We start from the raw sequence: 17,514 nt of genomic DNA, 5'->3' as shown, positions 1-17,514 counted from the left end.
GTGAAAAGAAATTCTTACTAGTATCTTCATAAAAGCTCTTTTAACAATAAGAATCAATGGGGATAAACTGTGGAAGGGAACCTCTATCGTCCAATCAACAAGTTTATTGATCACAGCTTATAGATAACAGGATCCCTGATTTTGCAAACACCATTCAGGCTCGAGGCTATCAGCAAATATGCCTCTGCGCACGAGTCTCTCTCTGTGTTGCAGCATTCTCTGCTCCGCGTGGATCCAGGAACTTTTTGGTTCTGCCCAAAGTCTTTCAGCCAATGCAGCTGACCTTGGCCAAAGTCTTGAGTCTACAGATGTACTGTCAACTTGCTCTGACCACAAGGTAGCTTCACCTCCTGCATCCAACAGTGCAAAAGAACATAATTAAGTAATTGGACTGTGAAGATGAAAACCAGCAAATAACCTACCAAGAATCAGATTCTTCTTCGCTGCATAACCTTTTCTCGTTACTATATTCAAAGGTGAATTTTCATAAATCTTTTGCCATCCCTTATATGGGGAGCACCAGTTGTTGCCCTCACCAACCCAAGCGCCAAACCTGTACGTAGACAGAAGTATTATATTCTGGGAAAATAAAAAAAACAGTGATATGATCACTTACCCACAATCCAGATAGAGAGCGTCGTAATTAGAAAAAATCATCTTAAAATTATTTTTCAACAGTCTATCAATAGTGGCGTCCGCACCAGTCGTCCAAATCTGAATGATGTATTTTTGTGGATCTAGGAACTTGATATTCTCCTCGTTGGTAAGACCACTCGTCCATAAGATCACTGGCATTTCTTTGCCTTTATTGGCCTTTGTGAGCTTTTCGAAAGCTCGCTGCTGGAAGTAATTCCACAATAAATAATAGCTCGGTGGAGACAGAGGCCAGCCTTTCGATACAATCCAATTATTAATTTGTTCGGAGGAACTCCAACATTTTATGCTAACTTCGTCACCGCCCATGTGAAAAATATCCGGCTTAAAGTCTATTATCATATCCTTGTAAATTGCCTCGAGTGTCTGGTAAACTGTCTCGCTGGTAGGATTCAGTTGACCGCAGGGTGGCTCAACGCAGAAGCTTTGCCAAGGTTCAGCCTTGAAGCATACCATTGAATCGTTTCCTACCTGTAAAAATTGCCCATATTACTATCGAGTTACTTCATTTTTAAATATTTGTATATATACCGGGTGAATTTTTTTTTATCTAATTATTTTATTTTTAATACTTCCTTTTGTATTTAATCTCAAGAACTTTACAAAATACTAGAGATTTTATCAGTTCATCCAATGGCTCACCAGATATTTCGATTTTAAATTGCGTATATAGGTAGGTTTGGCTGAAGCAGTATGCGTCACCGTTAGACGTATGGCCTTCACCTACGTATACATTCAAATCAAAATATCTGGTGAACGACTGAATGAAATAACAAATTAATTAGTATTTTAAAGGCTCTTTAAATAAGCTACAAAAATACATAATAAAAAGTAAAATTGAATTTATAAAAATCAAGGAGACCTTAATAACTTTCCTAATGTCCACCTACAATACTTTAACACGGTTACTTTATAACCCTCTTGAAATAAAAATTAATGTCTTTAAAAAATTTTATTATTATCTTAGTTCTCCACTTATCGAAGCTGGATGCTTTCGAAAAATTCACCCGGTACCAACGAAACCTTACCCATTGCCAACCTTCGCCAACGTGAGCAGGAGCGTCAAATTCCGGAAGTACCCTGACGCCTCTCAAAAGTCCAAACTCAATAATCTCCTCTATATCTTCAGGGCTGTAAATTTTGTCCGGTGAGTATGCGCCATATTTTGAGAGATTAGGCAATGTTTTACTGACATAGGGAAAACTCTGAGAATCAGTGATGTGCCAATGAAAAGTGTTCATTTTTGACATCGCCATTGCATCTATCGTGCGCAATATCGACTCCTTGTCCATAAAGTTCCTCGAGGTGTCCAGAAGGATTCCTCGATAAGGATAGACCGGCGAATCCGAAATGTAGACATCCTGAACGACTTGTACGTAATCCCTCAGGTCGTCGTAGACGATTAATTGCGATAAAGTTTCCAGTGCGTGCCGAGCTCCAAAATAAGACGCTGAAGTGATCGTTGCATTCAGCTGGAATGAAATCAGCGCTGATTAAAGCGGGCCATTCTACGCTCTAACAAAAACACCGTCGTTCTTACAAACTCGACATAACATATTTTTTCCTCGGTCGATTCGGACTCGAAACTAGTTTTGGAAACTCGTTTGGATTAACGGTGTCCATAAACTAGTTTTAGCCCGGCTAATATGGAAATCAAGTAAATAAGAAAACAAGTACCGTTCCATCTGAGAGGGGTCTAATCTGCAACGTGTAGCTCTCGTTGGTATCCAAGGTCAACTTAACATCATTAACATTGAGATTATGGTCAACGTGAACGACCAGGCGAGTTCCGCCGCTCTTAGCCAGTTTACCACCCATGCGGCGAACGTTCTTTTTCAACAATTCTACATTTTTCTTCAACAATCCCCCCGCTGCTGTCCGAGTGCTCAAACCTTCAAGGTCGATGTTGTCAGGGTCCAGTTGTACAACTCGGTTCCCAATGGACACGTGACCAGTTGGTTTTGGCCATAGAGTCCCGTATTGGCCGCAGAACAATTGACAGACTCCCAAAGATGCCGGTCGCTCTATCTCTTCGGTAATTGGTACCTTTTTGCACAGGCCAGCGTCGCACTTGTAGTGCCAGGGTGAGCTGTTGAGAAAACGAAAATATTAGTATTCGTTGAATACAATGAAAGAAACATTGAATTTATTCCACGAAGCTCTTCCATTAGTTTATTCTCAATGCTAAATCATTTGGGTGCGTGGCATATCAATATCGATTGATTAGCGTGACGTTGGGGGGATATCAGAGCAGAAACAATCAATTTGACCTTAGAAAAGCTACGTCGACTGTAACAGTAAGAGAGAATAAATGTTATGCGAAAGAAAGCATTATGATCAAGTGTGAAAGTACGTTTATAGTATATTGTGTTTGTACTGTATACATACGTGTTATATCAGTACAAGTAAACGATAAGGATAGGGATAAGATATCAATGCGTTTAATTTGACTTACTTATACTCTTCCGCATTGTTAGCGGACAGATGAAGTATCAGAATAGCAATGAGAAAAGAAATCATTCCTGTCAGTCCTATCAGCAAGGCGGCAGTCTGCCGAACGGTCGTAGGTGATCTGCATCGGCACGGTTTTATGCTTTCAGAGAGAATCGCTTTCATATCCACGTGCAAAGAGGGGGCAAGCGAGCGGTCGCAGGTACACTAGTGGGGCTTTCACCATAAAATTCTATTTTTCCCTCCAATAGAATCGCAACGCCGCAATTAATTCTTCAGTCAGCACCATAGCCACCATAAATCCTAATGTCGATCATTGCCTGCATCTTATATGATTATAGATCTGTAAATGTAAATATTAATGGTCTCAAACTCTTATTAAATTAGATATGAAATAATTTTATTACTTATCCATACGTCACCCCTTTCTTTTCTTTGCTCAATTTTTTTTATTATAGGCGAAGAGCACGATGAAACAAGCACAATTATCGAGCGTAACTTGCCTTCATACGACTGGACCGCTTTACCAAGTGATTGAAATGACGATGATCTCGTTACTAGCTGCTGCACAGCGTTGCATATACTTAATAGCTACGATGGGCTAGCTAAAAAGAATACCGTCCCCGTAGTGATAAGCTCAAGTCGCACAGCAATGAGATTATTTGTGATTCATATTCCCTTGTGTAATATCTATCTTTAGATCTTTCAAACATTGCTTTCTCTGGATATCTTATAAGAATTTTCCAACACAGGATTTTCAGATTCATCTTGTAATTTTTAGTAATGCAATCAAGAAAATGGAAAAAGCTCTCAAGATTGTGTGTCATTAAGGTGCTTTAAACAGGTGGTTTTAAAAAAGAGGAGCTGGAGTAAAAACAAATTAATGCTTCATGACACAACACAGTTTATTCAATTTTATCATAAGTGATCAAAACATATGCTTATACCTGCTGTACAAATAAAAATAACAGATCCAAGTGCAAAGTTAACGTGGCAGATCGACAGCTGGATTGAATATAATTGGGTATTTACATAATTAATTACTCGTCACCACGAATTGCTCTATATTTAGTCAACTCGTTTGGAAATACTCTATTCAATTCAACCAACATGTTTGCTTTGAATTTCCTATACGCATCAATTTTCCCTTTTACTTGCTCATTTTTGGTCAGTGCTTTTTCTATGCAGTCTTTCGTGTACAGCTGAGGATTCCTTCCTTGATCGATGTAGCTGAAAAAAGGAAAAGAGATATTTTCGTGAATAATTTGCTTTAGATGTTACAGAGTTTCTGTAGTGGATTTGTCTAAACTCAAACTTACTCGAAAACTTCTAGTGGCACGTGTACATCTTGAACCTGAGATTTTAATTTGTCTATCTCTTGTAAGCCATTAACCAAGCCTTGTCTGAGGAATCATAACAAGAAAAGAAAAAATAGTAAATTTACTAGTAAATCGTCAATTATAATACGTGAAATATATGATTTAATAATGATCAGAAATAGATACAAACATTTTTTGATTCAACACATTTTGTCCTTGAGGCTGAAAGTCGCTAACAATAATTCGTATTTGACGAACATTCTCAATGAAAAGCTCCAGCTGAGTCTCTAAATTTTCTAATGCGGAAGCCATATTCTTTGTTTATGTATGCTTTCTTGCATACATAAATTAACTGGATAGTTTGGACCTTGCAAACCTACACGGTGACAGTCAGGTAAGAATATGTAGCTGTATACATAAACAAAAATAGTTCGGCAAAAGTGACAAAATTGACCGATAGGTAGCGCTGATATTATGCATATGCATCACTACACATTCATAAACTAATGCTAATGTTACTGTGTATATGTGCACAATATAGCGAAGAGAAACTGGCGTAAACAACCAAATTTATCATTAACTTCGCGACATTGAACTATTTAATCAAAACGTTAGTGACCCAATGGGAGCATAGCAGTTTTGATCGTATCAATTGATATAAATGTACTAAAGAGCAAGTAACTCGAAAAATAGTGTTTTTAAAAGATATTTGACCTACGAGGTTTACTTACGAGACGAGGTTAAAGACAATAATAACAATGGAGATGGCGTCATCTATCTGTCTCTCTATGTACTCTTCATGTTGCGCGTTTGCTTGATAGCCTCGGTGCCCTCGGTGGAGTTGAGTTTTGTCCGTTTTAAGTTGGTATGCAGTGTATGCACTGCTGTATAAAAGAGAGGTCGCGATGGTCGCAACTCAATCCTAACCTAAAGAAAATAGCAGCCTAACTTAACTTTAAATTACCTTGCCGATAAAGCCAATGTTTTTCCTTTCAAACATAACTTGACATTAACAATAATATATTGTTCGTTTATATTTATGGAAAGGTTAATACAGAAAAGAGAAATCTGTTTCAGTTAAATTTAGTGCCTTGTTATAAAATCTCTAATTGAAATACGCTTAAAGCTCAAAATAAACACGTCAATATCAAATGTCTCCTTTAAGTCATGTTGTTTTAGGTGAGCTCGTTCCACAAAATTTCATCTGTGCTTGTATCGAATTTTTCTAATGTCTGTTATTATTTATTAAAACTTTACTGCTATGATTTTACATAATCCTTTTAGGAGGAGGCACTGGATTTATAGGAAGAGGTATAAGATACGCTCTCATAACTGAAGGGATATCATGTACTTGTGTTTCTCGAATGCCATCACCTTATAGCGTTACTTGGGTAATTTATCCCAAATGTCTTACAACCTTTCTGTATTTATTACTAACAATTATTATAAAATTAGGAAGACATTAAAAAGAATGGTTTGCCTGATGATACATCAGCTGTAATAAATGTTGCTGGTCAAAATGTGCTGGATCTAAAGCACCGCTGGTCATCTGGATTTAAGCAAAATGTTAGGAATAGTAGGGTGGAGACAACAAAATTGCTGAGAGATGCTACAATAGCCAGTAAAGCATTTGTATTTGCCACAATTTCAGGTGTAGGTTATTATAAGCCAAGTGAAGAAATAGAATATACAGAAGACATTGTATGCCAGCCTTATGACTTTTTGTCAGGTATACACAAACTTTTCACCACTTTAGAAATAAAATTTCTAAAGCAATTATATTCTAGAGTTATGTCATGACTGGGAGGCTGCAGCAAAACTTCCAGAAGGATCTAACATTAGGCAAGCCACTATCAGATCTGGGGTGGTATTGGGAAGAGATGGTGGTATTAAAAATAACTTATATCTACCATTTCTATTTGGTATGGGGGGTCCTTTAGGTGATGGAAAACAATACATGCCTTGGATCCATAAAACTGATCTTATTGAAATGTTTATGTTTATATTACAAAATGATGATGTAGAAGGTATTTTGAATGGTGTTGCACCTCAGGTAATTACAATGATTTTCCAATTGAACCTATAAAATATTACTTTTTACAAACATGAAAATAATTTTATAGATAGTAACAAACAATGAATTTACAAAAGCATTTGCTTATGCTATGAAAAAGCCTGGAGCTGTAAGAGTTCCTGCTGATGTATTAAAATTTCTTTATAATGAAGAGAGAGCTAAAGTAAGTGATGTTTTACAAAACTTAATCAGACATTCAATTAAAAGCCATGGTACCTACATTTTAGATAATATTAGAGGGCCAGAAAGTAAGTCCTAAGCGAGTGCTTGAATTAGGATTCAAATACAAGTTTCCAGATATTAATAGTGCTTGTAAAGATGTCATTTTGCCACCCTACAGCCATTGATTTAATGATAAATGATAAGAAAGGGTTTTTTAGATTAGCTTTATTTAAAACTTTGCCTACAGTGTTGTAATTAATATAGCAGAAGATGTAAAAAGAATGTTATTGTACATAGGTTTGCCAAATATAGTCAGTTTTTCGACATATTAGTATAATTAATTAAAACATTTTAGTGCTTAATATTGGTAAACTCAAATATTGCTGAGGTCGCCGATACATTTTACTATGAAGCAATTGATCGTAAGAAACGTTCCTCAAATATTTCCTTTCTAACTTAGGTGAATAAAAAGTAGGATCACCTCGGTCAAATATATCATATATTGCGTTACTAGTTTTTAAGAAGGCTTCGATTGTTTTCCGAAGTATTTGAATGTCCTCCCTTGCCAATCCTTCCATGTTAAGATAAAATGTTCTTCCCTGTCGATGTAAAATGAAGAGGCCCATCTTTGCAGATATACCGACATATTGTATATCTGACAAATTCATTACAATGGTGGATTTTTCCGAGCATAAAATATTGCACCAACATTTCTTATAAAGTAATGCTATGTTCTTTGTTTTATCTAAAATCAGGTCCTCGGTTTCACCAAGTATCTCCAAGACGAACGTTATCTCACCCAGAATTATAATGGTAAACGTAAGAGCGTTGTTTGTAACCCGATATGATATATCCAATAGTATCAGGAGAAATACTGCGTGTAATTAAATTTAAATCATAGCGTATTAGTATATTAGTATATTAGTTTAGCACCTGATATATATAAGCTACAACATATTTAGAGCAATAACAACATAAGCAATATATGTATTTATCGGGTGCACCACTCAAGACACCCCATAAATAGAACATAAAAATTTATTTATCTACGCGTAGCTCTAAAGAATATTATTTTTCGTATAAGACCACTTTGAATACAAAATATGAAAGAGTTTTAAAAAGGTCATATGCGAAAAACTGTCATCTTTTATAGCTAACGAGATAAATATATTTTCTTACGCTTATAGGACGTTTTAAGTGCCTTTCGTTTTAATCCTTAAAAATCAAATATCCTCACTCCCTAGTAAAATCCATGTAATACAGGAAGGCCTTCGTGTAATATGTAATTTATCAGTATTACAAATTTTTAATTCGGGTCTTATAACTGGTAACATATTAATAATTTCACGAAAATTTTTTATATCTACTGATCTATAGATGTTACCCGTTGTGCGTCTGTCATTCTGTTTGTCTGTCGTCTGTAACTTTTTGTTTTTTGTACAATCGATTCATGTGTGTGTTATGTATTCGTTATTTATTACTAGACATTTACTCGGAAAATATAAAAGGAACATATGTATAAAAAGATAGTAGAAAAAGGAGGATAATTCTATGGTAGCAGCTGGCTGTTATTTTATTTGTGGTATTTGTTTTTGGAGTTAATTATTACGAATTATTGAACGAGTATAAAAAAAGAGCAGCATGAATAACCATACAGCAGTGGTAGAGAAATGGGCAATAAAATTAAACGGGGAATCGGTGAGTCGAGTTTTATACACAATGCAGACCGAATGCATCTGCACTGTCACAGTGATTGTTGCAGAATGCTGATCTTTTCGTAGTTTATAGGACGTTTAAGTCCAAACTACACACCTTTGTATTGTTTGTAATGTAATGTAATGTACCGATACGTTCTCATCGCGCTAAGCAACACAAGTATAGTACGTAGAACTATTAGAAGTGGCAGTCGTGGGAGTGTGTATTTAGATTGTATGTGAAATTTTAGATTGTGGACTAGTGTAGAGTGTAGTGCAGACAGTGGACCGTGTGGACAGCGACTACTGCGAAGTGCGAGACGAAAGAAACAACAAGACAAGAAACGAAGAAACAGACAGAAGAATTGGGCCAAAATGGCGTGTGCCACGAGCACAGCTGTTGTTTACCTACAAAAGCTCACACAGTGTCAAATTCCACAAGTCCCTTTTCAAGTTGAACTATTGAATAGAAGAAGTTAGAGACATTACTCTATGTACTGTTAGAGGAAATTTCCACATGATTTTTTGGATATGGCTGGCAGACTAGTGGCACAAGATGGAATGGACAGTACACAGTGGAAGGTCACGGAGCTCGAACGAGGACCAAGCAATTAATCATTCAACTTAACGTGTTACACGCGACTGTAACTTCCAAACGAAACAATTGTAACAATTATCAAAGAGAAATCCGAAGAAAATATTCTTAGAATATTTTTATAAGCGTTCTCTTCAATGTTTCGAGGCAAATATCTATGTCGCTTGAATACGCCAAGGAAAAAATAGGGTGAGAGACCGAAACCAGACAGAGGGGTCAGGGAAGATAAAGCAAGGAAAAAAGAGAGAAAGTGAGAGAATACGTTAAGGGACAAAAGTGCAGTAAGTTTTTGTTTGGTTTTTAATTCTCATGTTTGTAGAAATATTTATATATGTATTATAATCGTTTGCATTCGCACACACGCTCCTTATGAATGAATCCATGTCAAGCATCAGGTTTAACATTTACACGTCTGATTTCAAAATAATATCGTGAAATAATGAGAAAAATATAATCCCATTCACGTGTAATATATTGCATTTCTAACTTTTCCACGCTTGCTCCGAAAAAAATGTGCACTGCATTTTTACGTTGTTTGGTTAATTTAGAGGTATTTACAGATTCGCTATGCCATAATCGCTATAACGAAATTTTCAATGGTCTTCTCACAACAATTTCGAAGCGTCAAGATACTTTTTATAAACAAAAGATGACCAATTCTCATCCATTGTCACAGAGAGCATCTTCTAGTGATAATCATCATTGGTGTTCTTGTGAGGTTAGGATGACTTGATGAATATTATCATTTACATCCTTATTTAAGATTATTAACAGTGTAATGATTTACAATGAGTCCTCATTTTGAGAACTTCATTTTATATTAATATAAATCTTAGAGAGCAGTAGTTTTTCATTTTGAATTTATTCTTGTATAAAGCGAATGCTTTTTTTTTACACTTTCCTTTATACATTAATGCATGACATTGTAATATTTGCAGAGGTCAACATGAATGCCAGAACGCAATTGTTTGAGCTGAGTATGGAAGGACGCCAAGTTGATGAAGCTGTTGCCAGTATCTTTCACAGTGTCCTATTTCATAGAAGCCTTGGTAAATTCAAATACAAACATGAGGGCAGCTATTCTGTAGGTACCGTAGGATATCAAGATGTCGACTGTGACTTCATCGACTTTACTTATGTTTGCTGTTCATCTGTACTCCTTGATCAAACATTGAAAAAAGAGATATCTGGCTTCTCTGAGGCTTTACGCTCTACAGATAGTCCAGGCATTGGTCAGATATCGTTAGAGTTTTTTCAAAAGAAAAAGAATCGTTGGCCCTTTCAGCCAGAGTGCATACCATGGGAAGTTTGGACTGTACGCCTAGAACTTATTAAACTGGCGACGGAGCATGAAAGGCAAATATGCAGAGAGAAAGTGGGTGACTTATTAACAGACAAAATACTTTATATAACAGAAGTAATGAACCGGCACGATTATCTTCCTAAAATGCCTAGTCAGGCTGAATTAGACTTGATCTTTGACACCTCCTATCCAGATATACAACCATACTTGTTTAAACTATCATTCACAACATCAAGTCCACCTAACACAACTATGGGCAATACTATGAAAAAATTAATCAGAGAGACCTTGTCTATTCAGTCATTTTAGTTTAAAATCAACTTACATCACTGGTTTCACCTATATGCAAAGACAGATTTTTACGGATTTTTACAGATTGATGAATACAATCTAAAATGCAGGTATTTTGTATACCTGGTCCATATAGTAATGTTATAATTATTTATTGATACAGAGTTGTTTAATCAGGGTGAGAGACATAAAGATGGGGTGATGTTGACACTTAAAACTGGAAGAAAAGAAAATTAATAGATCTCCTATACTAAAAGTCTGGTATTTAAATTCTTCGTCCGCGCTCTGAGTCGTATCAAGCGCCAGAAAAATTGAGAGTTAAATATTTAGTTTAGTTTTAATTGTCATAAATAATTTAATTTCTAATCGTTCGTGTTGAAATAACTGTTGAATCACAAAGTAGAAATATTAAAATGTATTTTAATTTTTTTGGTAAATCGGTCGCATTTTTTCTCGCCCTAAAAATCAATCAAAATTATGTATATACGTGTATTGCCAATCGTGGATCACGAATATACTTCTCAAAAGTATCACTCGTTAATAGTTTTCAAGATATTCCAATTTAAAGTTGGTGCAATTTGAAGGTAAGAAGGTAATATTAGCTGGCTGTATAAATAAAAATGAGGTATGTATATACACAAATACATGTGCACGCGCCCACACATACGCTCCTAAGTTATATGCATAAGTGAAAAGAATGCAATTTTTGAAGTTCAATAGATTGACCATGCAAATTTAGAGAGTTGTGCCTGCTTTAATGTTTTAAAAACAATATTAACAAATTAAGTGTCATGAAGATATAATTTGACAAATAATTTAAAAGTTCACAAATACGTTTGTCAAAATTATGTTTTCTTTTTAACAAAAACTCAGCAAGATATCCAATCATACTTGAATCAGAAGTCCCGTATTTTGGAACGTTCGCTCTCATTTCTCTTCAGGTTCGTTCAATATTTTTTGTATAAGCAACTAATAGATACAACAATTAAAAAAAAGCAAGTAAAATTTAAATGAAACGAATATAAATGTAAATAAAATTATATACTAGTTTCTAGATCAAAAAAATTAAATGAGTGATTCACTGTAAAGTGAGAGAGTCCTTTATCGGAGGAGCAATTATATGCTTTCCAGTAATCAGAGGCTATTACACTTCTAGGCTCAATCCAGTCTTTTATAGCTTCTATATAAGAAAGTGGTTACTGAATCGCTCTGGGACAGGTACGATAGAAATGTTCGATGTAAATCTATCGTATCTTCCAAAACTCCATTTCCATCTATAAGTCTTCCCCCGTTGTATTTTCTCCTACCAAGCATTACATCATCTATCTCGACAATTCTGCCTTTTCCACCTAATGTTTGTGAGTTTTGCTCCACCTAATAGAATAGAATCCAAAATATGATAAATACAAAATTTAACAAAAATATATTTTATCATTTTTTAAAAACTAAAGATTACCTCGCGACAAAAATTAGATCAATCGATTACAGTAGCTGCTTTCCTTTTATACTTCAAAAGAATTTGAGCGACTCATTGGTATATAGTTTAAATTACATAAGCTGACTCAACTGAGTCACCCACCTGAAATTTAACTGAGATTTTAAGTAAAAAGACAAAGACAAATATTATTGGTAAAATTTAACTTTTGCTTAATGAATTGACAACCTATAGGGTAACCATCAGAAAGTATCCTATCAAATGACAAGCATTAGAAAAATAAAATTTTTAATTTTCAAACAAGATACCTTTGCGCCCGGATTAATAAAAATTACATTGAACCTTCACTAATTGTTTATGACAACTTTTAACAAATTACTTTTTCCCACAATAAAGATTATTTCCATGTTTAGTTCCAGTTCACGTCCACATTTTAGACATTTCATCTGTTTAGTTAAAATTTTCTTCTCTCTTAATATAATTGCATTAATTTTTTAATTATCCTCCGTATTTACAAAAAACTGATATAGTTTCATTTTTCTGTTTAAATAGTTTCTAATTTTTGTATGTGTGTCAATCTTCTTGAAAAAATCTGAATATTTAAAAAAATGGCATTGATTAGTGTTTATTCTTTTTATCCCTTGGAAATATTAATTATTTAGTATATGGTATTACCTTTATTAAAATATTACATATAAATACAATATAAATCCTAATCTTCCACCGTTCAATTTTTCGAAGTATTAAAATTGCATTCTTTTCACTTAAGAACATTTAGAAATAAGCGTAGTTGGAGTTGTGTGTGTTTGTGTACATAACATACCTTATTCTTATTTGCATAGCTAGCATATATAACCTTCAAATTGCACCAACTTTAAATTGGAATATCTTGAAAATCATTAAAGAGTAATATAATTTTAAGAGGTATATTCGTGTTCAACGATCGATAAAATACACGTATATAGGTAATTTTTCTTCATTTTTAAGAAAAAAAAATACTCGGCAAATTTATTAATTGTTTTATGTTTAAAATGATTTTAAAACGCTTATACAAGTAAGTACTAAACTTTTCGGACCTAATATACAGACGAAGGGTGTTAATTACGAGCGGGGAGTGGATAAATTTTGTTTACCCATTTAATTACTGCACCGTACGTATATGTAGAGTCAGCACAAGTTGCGGTGGTTTCAAATACTAGTCTCAAGAAGTGGGATTAGGATAACGCATGTTAACGTGATGTAAATATAAATTAATTAAGGAAGATAGTTGAGAAAGCGCCGGTAACGAAGGTATCCTTTGCAGGAGCAAAGAGGTTATCCCGTCTCTCTTGCAGATCCTGCAACTAAGTGGTAAAACAATTGACTGACTGTGACAAAAGGGTAGCATCATCGTGTTACATAGTCATAACTGGACTATTCATATGTTTACACTTGTGAGTAGCTATTTTGTTTGATATGAATGAACTTTTAGAAAATTGATCGCGATATATATATCGTAGGTTGCTATTTAACATACCGACCATCAATTTATCTTGCTGTCTAGGAATAATGGTTAATAATTTTATATTTAGTTCCAACATCTTTGCTACCGCTTCTCATTATGACTTATGATTATTGATGATCGATTAATCGTACGAATAGTGTGTGTGCAATGTTTGAACGCAAGGTTTGCTGACTCTCTCCCTCGCACTATCCGTTATATTGCCAGGCACATACGTGAACTTGAACTTTCGCACTACTGATTTAACGCTGTAGGTTATAATAAGAGCTAGGAATAAAAAAGAAATAAATATAAGCTATTAATGACGATGACGAAGGATAAAGCAAACATTAAAGTGAGAGACGGACTTGCGCGCGTTTGCCCGAAACGCAATATTAGCGCATTGAATATATTAATATAACGAACGACAAGAGAAACTTTACGCAGAGTTATATAAATAAATGTGTGCGTGCGTGTGTTTGGAAAGAAAGCTATGTACATAGATATGTAGTGAATTCGTAGGATGTATCAGGAGATATATGTATATTGATTCAGTCGAATCGGAGTGTGAATGAAACGATGACGATGATTTAGTGATAATAAACTATTGTATTTTATAATGGAGATTTTGCTCGTTTATTCCATCCCCCCTATCCCTCCCGAGCGGACAGGTAGGTAAGGACGATTGTCAGTCAATTGGTCGAACCATCGCTGCTGAGAACGCGTGCGCGCGAAAAAGCCCTCTCTTTCTCGGCGCCAGTAGTGGAGGAGTCGGTGGAGTCGGTGGATGGAGTTAGGAGTACTTCAGTACTCCCGTTTCCGGACGGAGGGCCACTCACTCAGTAACAACTCTACACGCACGACGGTTGTACAGTGCTGTCTGCAGAGCTCGAATCATTTTTATGGAGGTTAGTAATAGTTGGTGTATTCGTTGTACACATTTGCCGCAGCCAATAAATCAGAAAAGCCAGTCGACGCTTGTCCTGTTGAAGAAACACTACACTGACACTTTCTCAAGGTTCAAACTTGCCTATGCTATGCCTTTGCACCCGTAGTTCTGATATACGGCGCGCTTTCTCAACAGGTGGCTTCGGCATTGGCTCTCTATCCCCTCTCTGTGCTGCCATACGGCTTGCTTTACTTTTCTTGCAGATTTTTATAACGAGAGAGACGTAATTTTCCACTTGCGGTTGTTTATCTCGTTCGAAAATAGATATGGTCTCGTAAAACGAAATTTATGCCGCTGAACTAGTGGGATAAATCAAAGAAAATTAACTTTCATGTTTGGCAAATTCTGCCAGCGATGACGTCATACCGAAGTCGGAAATATTTGAGGTTGTGCGTGCCGAAAGTGCTTTTCCAAGGAAGCGAGCTGAGAACTGTTGCGTAATTGTTCGGAATGAAAAGGAAATTGTGTTGTAAACGAAGGAAAAACAAAAGAGAGAAGTTGTTTTATAGGAGTGGGTGAAGGAACCTGTTCCATACTGATGTCAGCGGCAGCACGAAAAGGGATTCTATTTCTGGAGAGGAAGGTCTGAATGCGGGGGAGTCAACGGCAACGGTGGTGGCGGCGGTGGTACGGGCGGTGCGAGAGAACCGAACACGAACTACCAGGCAACGGTAGACTCGAGACTATTTTTAAAGCACGGCTTGTTTGATTTGAAAGGAAAAGATTTTTAGCGATGATTGGGGTAAGTTGGCCGAGCCACGTGTCTCGCTGACGACGATTCGTCAATGATTGACGCGATGGACGTAAAGAGGAAGATGCACGCATGGTCGGCTAACGAAACTTGGGATCAGCTCGAGCGTTCAAACTCGACTACCGACGATGCTACGAGGGATACACTGGTGCAGATAACATTCTGCGTTCTGTACACGAGCATATTCATCCTGGGTGTGTTCGGTAACGTTTTGGTATGTTACGTGGTGAGTCGTAAGAAAGAGATGCAAACGGTGACAAATTTGTTTATCGCCAATCTGGCAGTGAGTGATATTCTATTGTGTGTGCTGGCTGTGCCGTTCACCCCGTTATACACGTTCCTCGGTAGATGGGCGTTCGGTAGACTCATGTGCCATCTGATGCCCTATGCTCAAGCCGTTAGCGTCTACATAAGCAGCTTGACTCTCAGCAGCATAGCGGTAGACAGATTTCTCGTGATTATTTATCCAATCAGAGCACGGATGACCGTCAATACTTGCTTCGCGGTAATCGTCGCTGTTTGGATCGTCGCTTTACTTCTCACCCTGCCATTCGGTATTTACATACAGTTCCAAGAGAAGAATAATGCCAACTTCTGCGAGGAGAACTGGCCAACCGAAGACTTCCGACGGGTAAACACACTCCCCCCTCTCCCCTTTCTTATGTAGCTGGAATAGGCGCCTAATATTTTCTCTTCTTTCCACCGCTGCAGGTCTTTGGCGCTGTCACGTCGACCATGCAATTTATCGTACCATTTCTAGTGGTGACATTCTGCTACGTGCGCGTCTGGATTAGACTGAACGACCGGGAGAGATGCAGGCCAGGCAGTAAAAGCGACAAGCAGGAGGAGCTGGATCGTAAAAGGAAGAGGAGGACCAACTGGATGATTATCAGCATGGTGGGAGTCTTCGTGATCTCTTGGCTTCCATTGAACATCGTTAATATCGTCAGTGATTTTTCCGAAAGTGCGAACAACTGGCCATATTTTAACCTCTGCTTCTTCGTTACTCATTGTCTGGCCATGAGCAGCACCTGTTACAATCCTTTTATATACGCTTGGCTCAACGAGAACTTTCGCAAAGAGTTTAAACAGGTGAGCAGACATCATCTAACTCTCTCTCTTTCTCTTTATCTCTCACCTTTGAATGCAAAAATGAGAAACACCCGAGCTTTGAGTTGCAGATTTTAATGAATAATTAAAACGCGTATTCGCTAAGGTCCTCCCGTGCTTCTCCGGTGTGGGTGCGGCCAATGCGCGAAGAGCCCCGCGTCAGTCGAACAACACGGAGAAACTGTGCAACGGGAAGAACGGAAGCGGAAAGAGCATGCAAGAGAGCCTATTGGCCAGGCAGACTCGCAGAAAATCGAACGCGATGCAGGATCCTGAATCGATCGTTATGACTAGCTTGGAACCAGCAACCATCACTACTTGCACAAAAGACGCGCTTAGCGAGATCAGCGACACCGTTCTTTGAATTCACGGTCAGTCCCATTTCCTTCGTTTATTCTCTCTTCGGGACTGATCGATAAGAGACGTAAATTTATTTCATTGAATCGACGCTTTAGCGAGAATTCTCTGCTTCTGCAGATTAATTGTATGTATTTTATGCTCCTCTCTATAAATATTTCTTTTTCCCTGTTTGGTAATAATAGTTCCAATGACATTATTTTACAATAGAGATATAGAGGAGGGGCAGCAGACCTTTGGAATAATAAACATCCATCTGAATCCAGAATATACTCCATATTTATCAGGGCTTCCCATAGAGTATACTTTGGTGTCCTCTCCCCCTCTCTAGTTCTTTTTCCCCAATAAATTCTCGTTGGAGTACATTAGAATATTTATTGAGCGAGTGACAAGTCTATATCTTTTTGGAAGAGGCTTTGGAAACAGTTCGAATGTCGATTGTAGCCCCCGAGAATAATAATGCTCGGCCATTCGAAGAATAAATCCGCCAATTTATCCTGTGGCACGTCGAGGGAGAGGATTTAACAGTTCTGAAGAGGACATTACAGGAAGTAGTAGAACATACGATACGAACTAAGCAGTAATTCCAGATTAGTGGCTGGTGGTAGTGAGTAGTGTAACAGTAGCGTAGTACATCTCATGGGGCATTTGCTGCATAAACCGAGTGAGTGATGGCGAAAGTAAGTAAATGTAATTGAGTGTAAAGGAATTGTTTGATCTGGAATACGGAAGTATTGGCGTCTTGTGCAGATGGGAGTGGCAGTAGCCATTGCATAGCGAGAGAAGGGGGAGAGAGACAACGAAAGTACACAGAGAAGGAAGCCTCTTGATAAGGACGCTCGTCTGTTTGCACGTTGGTAAAAGCAATACACTGGGCCGCGTCCCTTGC

General features: G+C 37.0%; 6 protein-coding genes across 14 annotated transcripts; 3 read left to right on the top strand and 3 right to left on the bottom strand.

Annotated features, from left to right (window-relative positions):
• Positions 1-89: 89 nt before the first annotated feature.
• On the bottom strand, positions 90-3,735 carry Hexo1 (Hexosaminidase 1). Of its 4 annotated transcripts, none has more exons than XM_066732996.1 (7): positions 3,609-3,735; positions 3,110-3,448; positions 2,332-2,743; positions 1,683-2,126; positions 617-1,125; positions 423-553; positions 90-350 (listed from the first exon to the last, which is right to left on the bottom strand). In XM_066732996.1, the coding sequence occupies exons 2-7, from the start codon at positions 3,268-3,270 to the stop codon at positions 118-120; spliced, it is 1,890 nt and encodes a 629-aa protein (XP_066589093.1). In that variant the 5' UTR covers positions 3,271-3,448; positions 3,609-3,735; the 3' UTR covers positions 90-117. The 4 variants fall into 4 exon arrangements, with proteins under 4 accessions (XP_066589093.1, XP_066589090.1, XP_066589091.1 ...); XM_066732993.1 differs by having other exon boundaries at positions 3,513-3,706; XM_066732994.1 differs by having other exon boundaries at positions 3,523-3,706.
• A 126-nt stretch (positions 3,736-3,861) lies between these two features.
• Positions 3,862-5,259, bottom strand: MED10 (mediator complex subunit 10). 2 transcript variants are annotated; one of them, XR_010823203.1, is made up of 4 exons: positions 4,615-5,139; positions 4,425-4,508; positions 4,053-4,335; positions 3,862-3,969 (listed from the first exon to the last, which is right to left on the bottom strand). XR_010823203.1 is itself a non-coding variant. In XM_066733001.1 (4 exons), exons 2-4 carry the CDS (start codon positions 4,734-4,736, stop codon positions 4,146-4,148), a joined length of 396 nt encoding a protein of 131 aa, XP_066589098.1. In that variant the 5' UTR covers positions 4,737-4,800; positions 5,156-5,259; the 3' UTR covers positions 3,993-4,145. The 2 variants fall into 2 exon arrangements, 1 of the variants encoding a protein (XP_066589098.1); XM_066733001.1 differs by lacking the exon at positions 3,862-3,969 and adding an exon at positions 5,156-5,259 and having other exon boundaries at positions 3,993-4,335; positions 4,615-4,800.
• A 114-nt stretch (positions 5,260-5,373) lies between these two features.
• On the top strand, positions 5,374-6,980 carry LOC136777006 (epimerase family protein SDR39U1). Its single transcript, XM_066732997.1, has 6 exons — positions 5,374-5,603; positions 5,709-5,815; positions 5,880-6,153; positions 6,212-6,477; positions 6,548-6,661; positions 6,726-6,980. The coding sequence occupies exons 1-6, from the start codon at positions 5,576-5,578 to the stop codon at positions 6,843-6,845; spliced, it is 909 nt and encodes a 302-aa protein (XP_066589094.1). The 5' UTR covers positions 5,374-5,575; the 3' UTR covers positions 6,846-6,980.
• Positions 6,879-8,450, bottom strand: LOC136777009 (uncharacterized). Its single transcript, XM_066733002.1, has 2 exons — positions 7,898-8,450; positions 6,879-7,534 (listed from the first exon to the last, which is right to left on the bottom strand). The coding sequence occupies exons 1-2, from the start codon at positions 7,992-7,994 to the stop codon at positions 7,002-7,004; spliced, it is 630 nt and encodes a 209-aa protein (XP_066589099.1). The 5' UTR covers positions 7,995-8,450; the 3' UTR covers positions 6,879-7,001.
• A 208-nt stretch (positions 8,451-8,658) lies between these two features.
• Atg101 (autophagy-related protein 101) lies at positions 8,659-14,082 on the top strand. Of its 2 annotated transcripts, XM_066732999.1 has the most exons (3): positions 8,663-9,230; positions 9,510-9,667; positions 9,888-14,082. In XM_066732999.1, the coding sequence occupies exon 3, from the start codon at positions 9,896-9,898 to the stop codon at positions 10,559-10,561; it is 666 nt and encodes a 221-aa protein (XP_066589096.1). In that variant the 5' UTR covers positions 8,663-9,230; positions 9,510-9,667; positions 9,888-9,895; the 3' UTR covers positions 10,562-14,082. The 2 variants fall into 2 exon arrangements, with proteins under 2 accessions (XP_066589097.1, XP_066589096.1); XM_066733000.1 differs by lacking the exon at positions 9,510-9,667 and having other exon boundaries at positions 8,659-9,230.
• A 131-nt stretch (positions 14,083-14,213) lies between these two features.
• On the top strand, positions 14,214-16,911 carry LOC136777215 (prolactin-releasing peptide receptor-like). Of its 4 annotated transcripts, none has more exons than XM_066733372.1 (4): positions 14,214-14,366; positions 14,611-15,789; positions 15,870-16,250; positions 16,340-16,516. In XM_066733372.1, the coding sequence occupies exons 2-4, from the start codon at positions 15,193-15,195 to the stop codon at positions 16,355-16,357; spliced, it is 996 nt and encodes a 331-aa protein (XP_066589469.1). In that variant the 5' UTR covers positions 14,214-14,366; positions 14,611-15,192; the 3' UTR covers positions 16,358-16,516. The 4 variants fall into 4 exon arrangements, with proteins under 4 accessions (XP_066589469.1, XP_066589466.1, XP_066589468.1 ...); XM_066733369.1 differs by having other exon boundaries at positions 14,215-14,366; positions 16,375-16,911; XM_066733371.1 differs by having other exon boundaries at positions 14,228-14,366; positions 14,917-15,789; positions 16,375-16,911.
• Positions 16,912-17,514: the final 603 nt, after the last annotated feature.

The sequence above is a fragment of the Prorops nasuta genome, unplaced genomic scaffold, assembly GCF_024137725.1.
Source record: "Prorops nasuta isolate Cenicafe-Biocafe unplaced genomic scaffold, Cenicafe_Pnas_1.2 PNAS00010, whole genome shotgun sequence".
In the NCBI taxonomy this organism is placed as follows: domain Eukaryota; kingdom Metazoa; phylum Arthropoda; class Insecta; order Hymenoptera; family Bethylidae; genus Prorops; species Prorops nasuta.
The sequence above is the reverse complement of the archived record's forward strand: the minus strand, read 5'-3'. Positions and strand labels throughout refer to the sequence as shown.